At 52.2% G+C, this 16,008-nt stretch overlaps 1 protein-coding gene across 1 annotated transcript in view; it reads left to right on the top strand.

Annotated features, from left to right (window-relative positions):
- Positions 1 to 14,529, top strand: part of TRIP4 (thyroid hormone receptor interactor 4) — a 30,139-nt gene extending 15,610 nt beyond the window's left edge. The window contains exons 12-13 of the mRNA XM_066558822.1: positions 10,379 to 10,481; positions 14,287 to 14,529. Of these exons, the coding sequence (XP_066414919.1) occupies positions 10,379 to 10,481; positions 14,287 to 14,354 (171 nt within the window). The 3' untranslated portion in view covers positions 14,355 to 14,529. The remainder of the gene's footprint in view (positions 1 to 10,378; positions 10,482 to 14,286) is intronic.
- The last annotated feature ends 1,479 nt before the right edge of the window (positions 14,530 to 16,008 follow it).

Raw genomic sequence — 16,008 nt, 5'->3', positions numbered from 1 at the left:
GATTTAATTTCCCTGCTGTTTGCATCCTCTCTCAAGTTGCTAATGAAGATGTTGTGGCACCCCGCTGGTATTTTTCTATCATTATCCTCATTTAATGTTTTTTTTTTTACACTTGAGCTCAAAAAACCAAAATTAAGCAACGCTGCCCCAGCACAGTCAGACCCATTCCCTGCCAGAGCTTTTGCGTTATGACCAGGGAGGGGTTATTTAACCACATTTTTGCTGCTCATGTAAGCCTGGCCTTTCATCACCACTGAGAGGGGGCGGTCCCTACCTTCCTCTGCCCTACCTGCAGCGTTTGAGGCCCAGCTGACGTTGTTGAGATGGTTTGCAGATCCTGAGGACGTGTGGGAAGTGATGATGGAACAGGATCTGTAGTGCTGGAGCTGGCAGGGAGCAGAGGAAGAGCAGAGATGTCCTTGTGATTAGGATCAGTGGCACGTCAGGTACCCTAATCCCAGTTATGCTGCTTATTGCATGAACTAGTTAGATCTGCTCCTCTGGGTCTCTTTCCCACGTGAAAAATAAAGCAATTCTTCCAGTCAGAGGTTATTTACACCACATCTTGCTGCTCAGAGCTGTGATCTTTGGCTTGAAGCTGCTCTGGCAGCAGAAGTTGTGTGCAGGCAGGAGGGTCCAGCCCAGGTGTTCAGTGTCACTTGTTCTGTTTGCAGGGAACTGCAGCAGGAGCTGCAGCCTGAACTCAGCCCTGCTTGCCTGGTGCCTGCAGATCCCTCTGAAATCTCAGGATTTCCAGTTGAGCTTTGCACATCTTGCCCCTCCTCAGAGCACATTCTGGGCTCATTTCCTTCTCTTCCTGGCAGCAACCCAAAAATCCCTGCTCAAGACCAGAATGATTCCTTTGTTACACTTTTCAGCTAGAGGTGACCTGGAAACTTTTTTCCCCCTTGGAGATCCAAGTGTTCACTGAGGCTTTTCCTTGCTCCGGGGCTGACGTCAGTGACACCTTGAGCAGAGCAAGGAGCTGCCCTTGTTTTCCTGCAGGAGGTGTCAGTGACTTCAGCAGTGCCCACTTGGGATCTGTGGGATGGGGCAGGCAGGCCTTGGCACAGCACTAAAGCCAGCAGGGAAGTGTTTACATTGATGCCATTTCCATGTGCTCTGAAGTCCATGTTCCTTTTGCTAATGGCTTTGATCTGAGAGGCTATTTAACTGGAAAAAGAGTGTTTCCTGCTGCTGTTTTGGTGGTTGATAGGTGTGTTTGGCTTATTTCGAGTGCCAGTGCCTGGATGGAGTTATTATACCAGGCTGAAATATTGGCTAATTATGTTTGATGGGAGTTAAGTGTTTATTTTTCATTTCTAGGTGATCACTTAGTGTCCTAAATCTGCTCAGGGAACATGTAGAAGCTATTTTTGTGCCACGAGATTACAACTATCATTTAAATAGGCTCCAGCTTTCCCACTCAGGAAATTTGGGTTTAAACTTTTGGCCTCCTCTTCCCTCCCTGGTGAAAAGAGCAACAAAAAAAATGAACTCAGGTGCCCAGTGTACAGAACTTGGTTTAGATTCTCAAATAGGAGTGAAGAAGGGTAGGGACTTTCTATATTTAGACTCCAGAAGGTGCCTGTTTAGATTATCTCCAAATAAAGGAACAATAGCCCTCTGGGAGTATTTTCCTAAGGAGTTAATGGGAGGGAGAAACACAAACATAGACATTGATGTGTGCTTCTAAGAACAGTATAAATGCATAGAGACTTTTTATGAGGACCTGGTCCCTGAGGGAAGGGTTTCCTAGTGCAGGCTCCGAGTGAGACAAATGCCTGTTTGTGTGGTGCTGTGGCTGTCCTGGCCCCTTCCTTGCCTCCACCACCAGGATATTTGCCTTCTCATTCCTGAGGCACCTCTCCCAGTGGAGGATTTTTAGCTAGGTCAGATATCCTTCCTTCTGGAGCAGTCTAGGTGGTTGTTAATGATTGCAATCCACGAAAGGCCTTTGAACTTTACAGGGCCCTGCATTCTCCAGAGCTGAATTTGTCTTTTCTGTGTAGCCAGATGCCAGATCCAGTGGTGTCAGGCATTAGGCTGGCTCACAGGGTGATGCATCTCTTTAATTCGGGTTCTCACCCCACAAAATCCCCCGATTTGTGGTTCTGGGAGCAGAGCAGGAATGCAGCTGGTTTGAATTAGAGACGGTAAGAGATGGGGGAGTTTTTCCATATGGGAAGTGCTTTGGTTTTCATCAGAGGCTCTTCTGAGGCTCCAGCTGCCTTGCATAAGCCAGCAGGTTTGCTCAGGTCACTGCTCAGGCTGTTAAGATGAAGGAGAGATTGTCACTTGATGATGATTAATTTAGGAATGCATTAGCATGCCAAAGAAATCGAATGATAGAGGCCTGCTTGCCCTCTCCTCTGGTTTCCTAGACCCAAGGGAGAAAGCGAAGCCAAGGCTGAAGCATATGACTTAATTAATGATGACTGTGGACTTTGCCTCTGCTACCATTTCAGCAAACTACTCATGAGCTGGCAGGGCCTTTTCCCTCTCTCAGATGTGGTCACTGATACTTGCTGCCTTCTCAGTGTTTGGGTTTTATTTAATCCTGAAACTGAGGGTTAGATACAACTGACCTGGCACCCCAGGTCAGGTGCCCCACTGCCTTCCCATCCAGGTTGGGCTGTGACCACCCTTTCCATAGTGACCCCAAATGATGTGTCAGCTGCAGAATGCAACCCCCACAGTAGATGCAGAGTGCCCAAGGACTCTGCTTGCTTCAGCTTTTGTTGGTGTGTCACTGATTTCCTAACCCTGAACAGACCGGTTGCTCCAATGCATTTCCTGGTCCTGTGAGAGATCCCATCCCTTTTGAGGGGTTGAATCAGTCCTGGGGGCAGGTGCTGGTATCATTCCTCCTTGGGGAGCAGCAGCAAGGGTCAGCATGGGGAGAGGCAGCTGCCCAAGTGAGCCAGGGCAGGGGCAGGGCTGTGTTCCCAGCATTTGGGTTTTCCGGCTTGGTTGCACGTCCTACCCCTGTTCTTCCCAGCTCTGACTGTGAAAGGACTTTGTGAAGCTGCTTGAAGTCTGACTGTATGTAGCCAGCTGAGGTACTCTGGTTCCCCTCAGCTCCTCCTCTCTGTTGCTTTTCCCTTCTCCTTGCTGATGGTGCAGGTGATGGGGCTGCGTTTAGCCCTGCCCCTGCTGTCCCTTGGCACAGGGGCATGCAAACAGCCCTTTCAGCCTAGTACCTTCCCAAACATTATTCCAAGTCCTCCCAGTTTCTCGTGAACTGGTTGTCAGGCACCCTATAAATATCTCCAGCCTTTCCAGAGCTTACCATGGGCGGGTTTTGTCCTGGGCTGGGATGCGAGGGCAGGAGGGTGTTGGTGGCTGTAGGTCCTGCACTGCCGGTTCAGGGAGAGCTGGGCTGTGCAGCTGCCGAGCCCTCCGGAGCCCTGGCAGACAGCTCGGAGTGCACCAGCACAAGGCTGCATTTTAAATCTACATTTCAAAGTCCTCTTATTACTTACTATGTTTTAATTGCTTCCCCTGCCCTTCAAATCAAAGTACAGCCCGTGGTGTAGAGACACCTCGATGGGAGCCGGGCTCTGGGCTGGAGGCGGGGAGCAGCCGCCGGATGGGGATGGATCCGCCCCTCCAGGGAAGGATCCCGCGGCGATCCCAGCCTGCTGCGCCTGCATCTGGTTCTACCAGCCAGGCATGCGAGGGGCAGAGCAGCCCAGGGCTGCCAGGCATTGTGGTGGGAAGAAGGGGAAAGGAAGGCAGGCTCACAAAATTCCTTGTGCATCCTGGTGCAGGGAGCATGTGCCAGCACACGAGCTGCCAGCAGCAGCTGTAAGCGCTCAGGAACAGCAGGGAGGATGTTGACTGCAACAATGCATCAAGGCTGCGGTTTGTAGCCTCAATAGTCAGGCAGTTAACTTTTTTTCTCCTTTTTTTTTTAACAAAGACATTTTGATTGCCAAATCCATAACCATTAGCAGCTGTGGTTTCGAGCTGTTCCTTCCTCACACGTTGCAGTCTAGACCTGACAGGCTTTCAAACAAAAGTTTGGCTGACGGCTTTTGTTTGGATTTCTTTGTGATCCTACTTTTTTTCCCTTCTTTTCGTGTTCTGTTGATTTGAATTGAACATCAACGTGCATCCCTTTGCTGACACAGCCTCTGTGGAGCAGCTCTGCTGCATCCCTGAGCTCTTCCATGGCCAAGGACAGCTTGTAGTGTTCTTTGGGTGCATGTTCTGGATGTTTCTGCCTCGAGCTAGAAAATTTGGCATTTCTAGAAACTTGGATGCGCTTAGGGTTTCTGTTTAGGAAAATGTTACATTTCTCATGGGCCAAAGGCTGGTTGGCATATGACCTTAAAAAATGGTGCTTGACAATGTGCTTGGAGTTGGAAGTGTGATGCAAGACTGTGTCATGAGGGTGATCAAAACTCAGAGTGAAGCACTTGGTGCTCTGCAAGTGCTTTTCAGGACTGGAGGGCTGAATCACGAGGTGACACAGTGGTGGTAAACCTGGATCTGCTGTTTGCAGTTGGGTGTCACCTTTGGGTGAATGTGCCCTGGGGCACTCAGGGTGAAGGCTGTGTTGAGAGAATTGGCTGGATAATTCCCCAAAGGGAACACCCTTGTAAAGAGATGATGGAGACCACTGCTGTCAGAACAAATGACAGGGAGCTGATGCTCCTAAACCACTCTCCTTGGAAAAGTGACAGGCCAAATGTGGCTTGGGCACAGTGGCACCCACATCCAATTAAGCATTATCTCTCAGATTTGATGGCTTCATTTCTCCTGGATCCGTGTGTTTCTGGTGCAGGCATTGCTGCAAGGGCCCTTATTTGGCTGCAGTACCCCCATCCCTCCCAAAAAGCTGCCCATTTTCTTTTCCCTCTTGCAAACCACTGAAGAAACATTTTCTAGCTGGATGGTGAGCAATTTCCCTCCGGAGAGGAGGAGAAAATGGCTGTTTAGTAGTTAATTACCTGTTACGTGTCTCTGACAGCGATGAAGCTTATGAGGCATGAAAGAAGAGCAGATCCGCCTCTCCCACAAATCACCAAGAAAACAGGGTGAAGGAAGTTGGGCTCCCAGGGGATCCCTTGCATCCCACTCCTCTTTTTGCACGTGGCCAAGGGGTGTCTCCAACAGCCAGGACGAGCCCAGTGTGTGTTTCTGCCTGCTGGGGGGTGCTGATTTATTGCCACTGCTGGATCCAGCAGCCCCGCTCTGTCAGAGGAGATGCTGCCTCCACCAGGGTGATTTTTTTCCTCTTTGAATGTATTTTATGGTGAACTCTCTTGCCAGCACATGGGGTCTGCTTGCTTTTATTCTTTCCAGACAGCATTGCTTTCCAGTGCTGTCTCTTTTATTTCAAGGCTCTTGGAGAGCAGCAGGGAAAGGAAGGCTGGAGCGAGTGTCCTGGCCCGGCACTGCCTGGCAGAGCGAGCTGTGTTTTCCCTGTTGTTCACTGAGGAGCCATGCCAGGAAAATGATTCACCCCTTTCCATCATGAACCTTGCAGAGGATCTCAAGCACCTCCTGGCTGCTGGTGTCCCCAGCAGCTGTAAGATGGAGAGAGTGGCAGTGACCAGGGGAAGGACCACAGGTTCCAGCGTGCAATTCTCTGCCACGCTCTGGCTAACTGCGATGTGCACTCCCATGGCAAGGAAAGCTCAGGCTGCATTGCAGGGCTCCACAGGCTGGCTGGCGTGTGTGAAACCAGGACTGTTCCCACCCCTTTGTGTCCCCAGGCCTTAATGAGAGCAAGAATGCTCCTGGAGGGTCGCTAGAGAAGCTGCTGAGTGCGCTGGGGCTTTGTGCTGTGCAGAGCTGCTGCTCCGTGCACGCGGTGCCTTTGTTCCTGCCTCGGATGCACCAGAGCAGAGCTCATCTCGTTAGTGATGGTTTGGCTTCCCCCCAGGACGTTTTCCTTCTGCTCTTTCCATTCCCCTGCCTTTGGGTCACAGCAGTTGGGTTCAAGCCAGTGCAGCTTATTGGGGAGAGGTGCAGGAATTGAGGGGTTTGGGATGGTTTTTTTCTCCTGTGGAGATGCAATCAGGATGAGAAAAGGGTCCCAAATGCTGCATTAGTACCAGGAATGCTGGGTGAGCCTGCATGGCCCCAGCATCCTGCTGCAGGCTTTACCTAAATTGGGAAAGGAAAAAGTGTAACAGATTGGTGTGGGGGGGGGAAAAATATAGCAGGATTTTTTTTTCTCAGATGTCAGAGAAGGTGGGTTTGTGTCTCTGCTGGCTCTGAGCTGGCTCGTCCCCTCCTTTGCTCTTTTGCTGTGGGCTGTGGAGCGGGAGGCTGGCAGCCCTGCTGCTATTCCTGGTGGTGACAAGCTGGTGATGGGAGACGAGGGATGGTGAAAACAAAGTGTAGGGAACATTCATTAGCAATTATCCCTGCTTGCAGCTTGAGCTGGGTGGCTGTTGGGGACATCTGATAGCCACTTAATACGTGTTCAAAGCGCTGGCTCTGGCGTGAGGGTGAGTCTGGTGGCCGGTTTTTGGAGGAGCCCAGGGCTCAGCTCCCTTTTCCACCTTCCTTTAACCTCGAGCTCTTCCTGCAGGTGTTAAGCTGCCTTGAGATCTGCTTTTCTCTTCCCTCCCACCTAATCTCCTCACAGCTGGGGTCTTCCAGACCTGTTAGCAGCAAAGTGAAGCCCAGCTGGAGAGGTGGGACGAGCAAGGGGGGCAGTGGTTGTGTGGAGGCTGTGTGGAGAGTGTGTCTGTGGGGTGTTGGTGTGAAGCAGTGGGAGGAGCAGCTCTTGGTGAGCCACATCAGCTGTTTGCAGCCCACAGAGCCCACTGGCCTCCCACCTCCCTTGTTGCCTGCTGACTACAAGGTGGCAGAAGGTCTGAAAGGAGGCTGAATCTTTTTTTCACACTGTGGTTGCATTGCATAACCTCTCTCTTTTGAGCTTCTCTGGTCATCTGCAGGATTGGAGAAGGGCAGGTTTGCTCCTTTTTGAGGGACAGTCTAGTCTCTGGACTGTGTTTGTTGTATCCACCTTCTAAATGCCAGGTTGCTTCCAGGTAGAGGCAGTGTAAAGCTGGAGTACCAGCACCTATCTTATTAAACACCCCCAATATGAGAGAGATGAGTGCTGTTGAATTTAAGAAGGGACATCCCCCAGCAGACTCCTGGCTGGGTTTGATTCTTGGTCTCTGGAAGAGAGGGAGCATGGTTTCACTCTGAACTGACCTTTTATTTGAAAAACTGCTGTTGGAGATTGTCTCTACTGGGGATCACAGAATCCCAGACTGGTTGGGGTTGGGAGTGACCATAAAGTTCATCTCATTCGCTGCCCTGGGGTGAAACACACCTCCCACTAGAGCCAGTGACACCAAGCCCTGTCCAATCTGAACAATATGACAGGAAATGCTCTGTCCTCTCCCTCTGCCACACCAGCTCTAGGTTTGGGCTTTTATTCCAAGCTCAGGTTTACTGAAGTGATGATAGGCTGCCTGTGGGGTGGAGTAGTTGGGAATAAATTTTTTCTCTGTCTCCTAAACTTCTGGCTTTTGAGACAGTAGAGTAACACAACTGACTTTTCACAGCAGAAACAGTGAGAAATTAGGTTTTGGCACTTAAATTTGGGCAGCTTTGGACAATGTAACAGAGGCAGACCTGTTTGGTGTCTTGATGGCAGCATCTCCACTGAGAGTGGGGCTTCCTAAATTTCTGTGGGATGAATAAATGGAATGTACTCATGGAAGAGACTGGGGGAAGAAGGGAGCTGGGCTGTTGGCTTGGCTCAGCATCTTGTGGGAGCTCAGCCTCATCTTCCTTGCTTGGGAACATCCTGACTCTAGGCAGAGGAAAGGGTTATGGCTCTTTCTTGGCTCCAGCCCACAGGAATATTCTGGATTTTTGTTCACCAGGATGAGATAAGAGGTTTCTGGGTTAGGTACAATAGGAAGCCTTAAATGCAGTGGCTGGATGAGAGGATCCTTCCCTGCCTCCTGGAAGTGGGATGCCAGAAGAAGGACCAAAGCTTTTTAAAATGAAGGACACAAAGGGGTTTGGCTCACAGACTGAGATGCACCCTGGGAGCAAAGATGAAAGGCTGTGGTGTGGAAGCAGGAATTCAAGTCACAGTTGTGGCATCCACCTTGGCCTTGAGATCGGATCGAGCAGGAACTGTTGGAGCTGAAGGCTTGATCCAGATTTAGAATGAAAGCTGTCAGTGGAGAAACCAACTGGCTATTGCTTCACTGCTGGTGCCTGTTTGGGAGATGTTCCTAGGATGGGGCTGTAAAAGGTGTGAAGGGGACATGGTGGTGTTCTGGTGCACCTGGGAGATGTGGCTGAGGGGATTTGGGAGGCAGCTGTATCCCAGCAGCAGGACCTCTGCCACACACCCATCCTGGCTGCCCCACCTGGCTGAAGAAGCCATGGGCTGAAGCAGGGGTAGTGGAGCAGGAAGGGTCACCTCTGCAGCCAGGTTTGGGTAGCCTTTGGTCCTCCAGCCTTGAAGGACCTTGGTCCTTTGGCTTGTCCTCAGGTCCTCCAGCCACGGAGGTGCCACCGGTCACCCGGGAGATGCTGAGAGCAGTGCCAGCATTTCACACTCTCCAGGCATTGACTGGGGAAATTCACATTGGCTCTTCCTAACCTTCCAAGATCCTCCTTCCCTGCAGATGGGAAATGAAAATCCTTGGCATGGGCACGGAGCAGTGGAAGCAAGTCAAGTAAGGTGACTCAGCCAAAAAAGAACAGAGAGGAAGAAACCTGTCCAAGGCTGGGTCGGTGCAGCAGGGCATGGGTGCATGGTGTGGATCAGGGCAGCTCCTCCTCCCCAGCACGGAGCAGCTGAGTGCTTGTACCTCTCTCTTACCCAGTGCACAGCTCTTACAGGCTGCTGTAAAATGAGAGGGCTTGGAAACGCTTCCCCTGGTTGATCCAATCCCAGCGTTGGGCTTCTGTAAATCTCCCTGAACTGCTGGCAATGCTGCCAAACCCTGCTGCAGTGTGGGGAGAGCAGGTCGCTCCCTGCTTCCCTCGCCGTGCCCAGCTGTTCCAGGGCAAATCCAAACTCATTTTGGCAGGTCGGTGAGAGCTTTTCAAACACTCGGCCTAGGAGTCATTTGTTAGTAACAAATGGGGGATTTGCCAGGACACGCAGCTCCATCTGCTCTGGCATCCTGTCCCCTCCAGCAGCCTTGATGGATCTGCTTGAGGAAGGCAGGGGAACAGGAAAAAAAAGAAGGCATTTTTCCCATGGAAGGAAAACCACTTCTGCAGTCTGTTTGAGCAGGGTTTCCTGGGCTGGAGCATCCTCGTGGCATGTGCTGGCCTCAGCGCCTGTCAGCACCAGCTCTGCAGCTCATGGACAATCTGAGGTGAGAGCTGAGACATACATTTTTTATGACTGTTTTGCATTTCACCTCTGAATGCCAGGGAGGCTGAGCTGCAGCCAGCCAGGATCTTGATGTGCTTCCTGCGTGGAGTGGGTTTTTTCTCCGTTTTCCCCACATGGTTAATGAGAGAAACAATTTTAGAGGTCTTTTTCCAACCTAAATGTTTCTATGATTCTATAATCTGTTTATTCTCTTCCTATAAAATTCCCCCATGTCTTCAATGTGTTAAAATCCCTCCACTGACTCTGTGAATGGAGCCAGCCCTGAGCTGGTCTCTCTGAGCCATCACCTTGGTATGTAGCAGGTGTGTTGCTCACCTTTTGTATGCAAGTGAGTATCAAGGAATGTGTGTCCCACAGCAGGACTGTGCACACTCTCCAAGTCTCAAATCCTTGTGTTTGGGATTGAGCTTTGTGGGGAACATTTGGGGATGTATCTGTAGCTGGGACAGCTGGTGATGGCCACCTTTCTGGTGGTCATTTCGGGCTGGGTTTGGCAGGTTGTTTTGGTTGTGGTGCTGTGTGCTGTCCATGACCAGTCAGGGATTAGTGTAAATATTCACATTCCTGGTTGTCTGAATCCAGGGATGCATCAGGCTGAAAATCTGTCCCTTGCTTGTCCCAGTGAACAGGTGGGCTGGTGATGGTAGGGCCCCGACCACCTCCCTCTCAACATCCCAGGGTTCTGATCAGCCTAAATGAAGTGTGAAACCACAGGGGTGGCACAGGTTGGTTCTAAAGGGGGCTGAAAGGGGTTTGGGAACACCCAGTGTGGGTAGATCCAAAGAGGCAGCAAGCTCCAGCAGAGGCATGGTGGGAAGAGCCTGAGCAAGGGGCTTGCAGAATAAGACCCAAATCTGGAATTATTGGGTTTTTTTTTTCATTAGAAGTTCTTGAAGTGGTTTGGTCTGAGCTGCTACAGCCTCCATATAACCCATGTCTTGGCTAAGGTCCCTCTGTTCTTGCCCACTGAGCTCTCTCTGTGCCCATGCAGCCGTCCTGACTCTGCTCTCTGTGTCTCTCTGTGTTTCACAGTATCCGGACCTGAGCCAGGAGTCTGGCTCTCCATTTGTCTTTATCTGCACGAATCCCCAGGAGATGGTTCTGAAGTTTCCCATCAAAGGAAAACACAAAATCTGTAAGTAGTAAAGTTTCCCCAGGTGCCCCCCCAGCCCTCAGAGCCGGCTCCCCTTGCCACCCCAGCTTGCCGTTGCCAGATGAGTTCCCAACCTTCGCCGTCTGCTCTTTGATCTGGAGGTGTTTGTTTAATGGCTCAAATACATCTGTAATATTTTTTTGTCTTCAGTTCCCCCTTCCCCAGATGTTGCTTCCTTCCAAATACATGCTTCTTCCTGCCTCTGCAAACACTTGGGGAGTCAAAGAGCAGTCGTGTCGGTGGCCGATCTGCTGCCGGCACCAGCCTGGGTTAGAAGAGGAGTCGGTGCAGCAATGCCCAGACAGATCCAGGCACCCTCCGTGTCCTGCAGTTCCAAACCACACTCTTGCCCCTGAGGGCAGCGAGGGCTTGAACAGCAAGAGCTGCAGGGCCAGATGGATGTTCCCCATCTGCAGGCCGGTGGGATGGGGTGGGGTGGGATGGGATGTCCTGGCAGAGCGCGCGGGGAAGTGCCGCAGCATCTGTCCGCGCTGCGCTTGCCAGCGCCGTTAGTCCCTTTTACGAGCCACCAGCCCCTCCGCAGGCTGCCAGTTATCCCTGCCCGCTGCTATAAAAAGGATGGAGGAGGGAATGCGGCAGCTGGGGAGCCCGCAGTCAGCTCCGTCCTTATTAGCAGCCTCCCCAGCACACAGCCCGGGGAAGGCACCGCACGCGCTTGCAGGGGATGTGAAAAATTAATTTGACGGGCTAAAAGCAGCAGAAGCAGGAAGAGTCTTGGCTGTTTATTCAGCAGAGCTGACAACTGGGTGATCTCCCTCCTTTCCACATGGATCACTGGGCTGGTACCTGGGGTTTGGGAGTGTTGGGATTTCTCAGGACTGATTAATAAGGGTTTTTTTGAAACACAGCAGAAGGTTATTTTTGTTGGCTTTGAGGGTCTTTTTCCCTCTCTGCTCAGGGAATCACCTTTCTCCCACAGCTGGGTGTTGGGATGTCCTGCAAAACCATTTGGTTTCTTCCTTGCCTTTTTGAGCAGCAGCTGGGAGGTATATTCAGCCAATGCTGACCAGTGCTTGGAGACCTGCAGGTGTTTGAATCTTACTTATGGTCCTCCCCCTGGATGGGTTATTCTGAGTGCCAGTGAGCGGGCAGGAGTTATTTAGGATGCAAATCTTGGCTGTGGGTTAGCCTTGTGGCCCTTGTGTGCTGGTGCAGCCACTGCATCCTTTTTTCCTCTTGTTTTAACCTCTCCTTTGCCCTCACCAGGCTCTCATGCTCCTTCATTCCCACCTCTGCCTCTGTCTGGCCGTGGGTGGGAGAGGGTGAAGCAGCTCTGCGGCTCCTGCACGTCTGCCTTGCCGGGTGCAGGTGCTGCCAGTCCCCTCCCCATCTGTCACATCATCTCCTTTGTGTTGTGACACTTTCCTGCTTGGAGAAGGATCAGTCTAACAGCCTGGAAGGAAGCCGGCTGTGCTGGCGGCTGCCTGTGCTCCCACTCCCACTGCTGGCCCTGCCTTCCCTGCCCTCCATCCCAATAGGAGCTGTCACAGGAGCAGCACAGGGGGGCTGTGGAGCTGTGTGTTCACCTCCCAGAAGGGACATGGTCCGTCTGGGTGATATTTATGACAGCCTGAGGAAGGAGCAGGGAAGCCTTTGACCTCTCATCGGCGCAAGGAGCTGTTTTAATAGAAGCTGGCATTGCATCCCAGGCAGTCAGAAGCTTAATTCTCCCAGCTGGAAGCTGAGCAGAGGGAAGGTGCCAGCTCACATCCCCACTTGGGCTTGCTGGCTGCCCTGGTCTCCTTGAAACCTGGCTCAAACCATGACAAAATGCCAGTTTGTCCTGTTGGGAAGCCAAGCCAGAGCAGTTTTCCTTGCCAGATAACAGCATGGACCTCGCCACAGTGACATCCGGATGCTTCTCTGTTGCAAATTGTTTCTAGCAGCCTGGGGATGGGAAAAAAACCCTAGCATGGCTCAATTTTTGCTGCCAGGGTCGTTGTTTTTGTGGAAGGGGTGGGCACAGCGTTGCATCTGGGAGCACAGCTCTCCCCAGATATGTCCCCTTGTAGTTTTAGTGCAAGAGGACAAAGCTCATTGGCCTTTCTCATGGGAGATTTCCTTGAATCCAGGCAAAGCTACCCTGAAGCATCAATTAGAAGCCTCCCTCCAACAGCCAGTGCCTGGAAGAGTGAAGAGGAGCAGAGGACATGGTGTGAGACAAGAGGCCTTGAATCATTGAGCAGAAAGAGCAAGGGACCCTGGGGCTTTGCCTTATTTTTAGCCTTTTCTTAAAGGTTACCTGTGTGGTGTGTGGTGTTTGCAAGCTGGAAGAGCAGAGGAGCTGCCCAGTGTTTTTGGGGTCCAGGAGAAGCAGGCAGGCACATGAAAAGTACACAGCCCTGGTGACTGTAGGTGGTGTTGGGGGACCAGAGCATGGAGAGAATGTGAACTTGCTGCCTTTCTCCTGCCAAAACCACCCCTGATGTGGGGACAGGGTGGTCTGACACACTGCTGGGCTGGCTCAGCCTGCTGGGGTGCCAGTGACTGGAAACAGCAATTGCAAGGAGGGGCCTTCTTCCCCATCCTAAGGTGATGGGGGCAGAGTTTTCTCTGGGGTGGCCAAGGGGATGGAGGATCTTCCAGAACATTTTCCAAGCCATATTTCAGTTTGTGGGTCTGTGGCATGGTGATCTATAAACTGTCTTTGTTGAACTGGAATTGAGAAGTTTTCTTGGTTTGAAGAGAAGGTAATGGTCACTGGCTGGTTAGGAGCCATTTTCTCTGGAGAAGCACTTGCTTCTTATGGCACATGGACATTTACCAGCAGATTTTGGAGCAGTGGTTGAAGCAGAACTTTGGAGCCTGGTGTATCTTGCCCTGTCTCTATTCCCAGCTGCAGAGACAGGATGAGGCTGGCATTTAGAGGATGGGAAGATCCAAGGGAGCAGCAGGAAGGGAAGTCCTGGGGAGATGTGGCATTAGAGGAGGTGACCAGTGTTGGCTGCTGGCAGAGCCTCTCTGGGAAGCTGGCTCTGGGAGCTGGGAGAGCAGGAGCATCCTTGCATTTTTACTGGCAAGAAGAAGAGGACAAGGACACTCCTCTGAGGAAGCACATCACTATGCCTGGCTGCTGGCTTCTTCAGCAGGAGTTACCCAAAATCCCATGTTCTGGTGTCCTGCTCCTCTCCCCGGTGGGAAAGCAGAGCTGGCAGTGAAGTCCCCGAGGGCTGTTGAAGGACAAGGAGAAGGCAGTGTTTTCTCCAGATCCCACTGGAGCTGCTGGCTGAGGTTTTCCCTGGTGGCAAAGGCAGCAGATGGCCTTGAAGACCACCAACCTGGCACGTAGCAACGTGGAGCAGGTGTCCCCATCACACTGGGTACCCATTGCACCATCATCCCAAGCTGAGGGTTTGTTGTCCCAATCCTGCCTTTTGCCGCACCATGGAAAAACACATCCCTGTCACATTGCTGGATGGTTCCCCATCTCCTCCAAGCGTCCTGGGGGCAGGCACAGGGATTGGTTTCCCCCCTGGTAGTGGCAGGCGAGTGCTGGATGTGAATTCACTCCTCTCCTGGCTGAATTTCCCCCCCTTGGCCACGTCGGACACGCTTGCCCCTGGCTCCCCGGTGTCGCGCCTGCAGAGGGAGGCCAGGGCGGCTGGAAACGCCTGGCTCCTCAAGCAGGATAATTGGATGTGACAGGAACACACTAACTAGGAGACCTCGCTGCCTCCAGCTCATTTGCATTGCAAATAGCATTTAAAAATAAAGAGTGATGAGGGTTTGTTGTGTTTTTCTTTTTTCTTTAATCCCCTCTTTACAGGGAAGCTGGATGCAAAGATCCATCAGGGAGCAAAGAAGGGGTTAATGAAGCAGAAAGCCGTGGGGTGAGCGCCGGGGGAGCAGCACTGGTTCCCATGAAGCACCCAACTGCCTCTGAAGGGAGCCAGGATGGTCTTCAGCTCTGGAAAACAGGTGCAAGATGGATCCCTGATCCCAGACTGTGTTTAGGTATTGCTTTCTCTCTTGTATTCCAAAAGTATTAAAAGAGACTTGTTTTCACCAAGACCTGGCCCAACAGCCCTCTGCTTCCAGGGAGGTTCCACACTGCAGACAAGGGTGGGTGGGAGGATGCAGTTCAGCAATCACTGGCACCCACAGGAGCAGCATGGGGAATGGGCCATGGGGAGCTCTCCAGCAGCAGGCAGCCCAGCTCCATCCTGGCTTTGGCAGGATCTCCCTCTCCAAAAAGTGCCTTGAGGTGTTTTTTGCTCTTTGGGGTCAAACACATGGAGGAGAAGGATGAGAAGCTGAGGAGATGAGGAGGATGGCTCCCAACAGTCAGAGAGCCTGAGCCCTTCCAAGTGGGGATGGGAGGTTTGGGGTTAGAGGTGGGTTCTGTGCCTGCTCACAGGTGCTCTTCCAGCCCTTGGGAATCACTGCTGAGTGCCCAACCTTACATCCTTCTGCTGATTTGTACCAAAGCAGCAGCCTGGCCCCCAGCAGTTGTGTGTAGAACACCTTTGGAATAAGCTGAATTTTGCCTTTTTCTCTACTCCCTTGCCCTGAGCCTCTCCCCACATTACCATGTCCATGCTCATCATGCTCTGGTGTGTACTGGGCTGTGATCCCTTCGTGCTGGGGTGCTCCAGGCTCTGGCTTGCCATGGTCTAAGAGCTCCTCCTCATTACCCTGAGCCCACCCTGCTCTGGCAGGGACAGAGTGATCCCCCCAGCACTCCCACCATCCCTTTTCCTCCTCTTTCCCAGGAATGTGGTGGGAGCTGCCAGCTCAACTGCTTGGCACAGTCCCTGGGTGTAGGTTGTCCTAGCCCTCTGCCCCATGGGAGAGGAGGAGGAGGGTGCAAAGCCTTCATGCTGCAGCACTGGAAGTTGTCCCATGCCATTTGCCCTGGGCTTTGTCTTCTGGCTCCATTTGCTGCCCGTGGGATCTCTGAGGTGCTGGAAATGATGGGGCTGGATCCAACGCCCACCCACGTTATCCCTCAGTGGGAAAACCCTCACGGGTGTTGCAGCTCTGAGCTGCCCACCATTGGCACAGGGGTTATGGTGTGGGAGCTGTTGTTCAGTGTGGCCAAGGGTGATGGGATTCTCCTGCTTCCTTCCTCTGGCTGCATCCCCCCATCTGCTCTGGCCCTTGTGTCCCACCACTGTGGTCCAGTCAGCTGTGCTGGGATTCCTGGAGACTTCCCTGCACTCTTCTTACATGGAGATCTTACTGTCCTGGTGCATGTCCCTTGAGAATGACGGAGAATATCTATGGTGCCAACAGGAGCAGAGCTGGAGAGGGATGGGGGGCTTGGGGACTCATCCCGGGCTCCTGGTGGCTTGGGAAGAAGGAGGCAGGAGAGGCCTTGTGGGCTGTGTGGGAGAGGTGGGACACAGGGCTGCAAGTCAGAGGAGGTGCCAGGCTGGCTCCAGGTGCTGCAGCTCCTGCTCCTGTCCCAGGAGTGCAGCACCATCAGACAAGACCATGACAGAGTGGGATCTTGTGCCAGCTCTGTGATCCCATAAAATCCCACCTT

Source organism: Molothrus aeneus, chromosome 13 (assembly GCF_037042795.1).
Source record: "Molothrus aeneus isolate 106 chromosome 13, BPBGC_Maene_1.0, whole genome shotgun sequence".
NCBI lineage: Eukaryota > Metazoa > Chordata > Aves > Passeriformes > Icteridae > Molothrus > Molothrus aeneus.
This window is presented reverse-complemented; position numbering and strand designations above follow the sequence as displayed.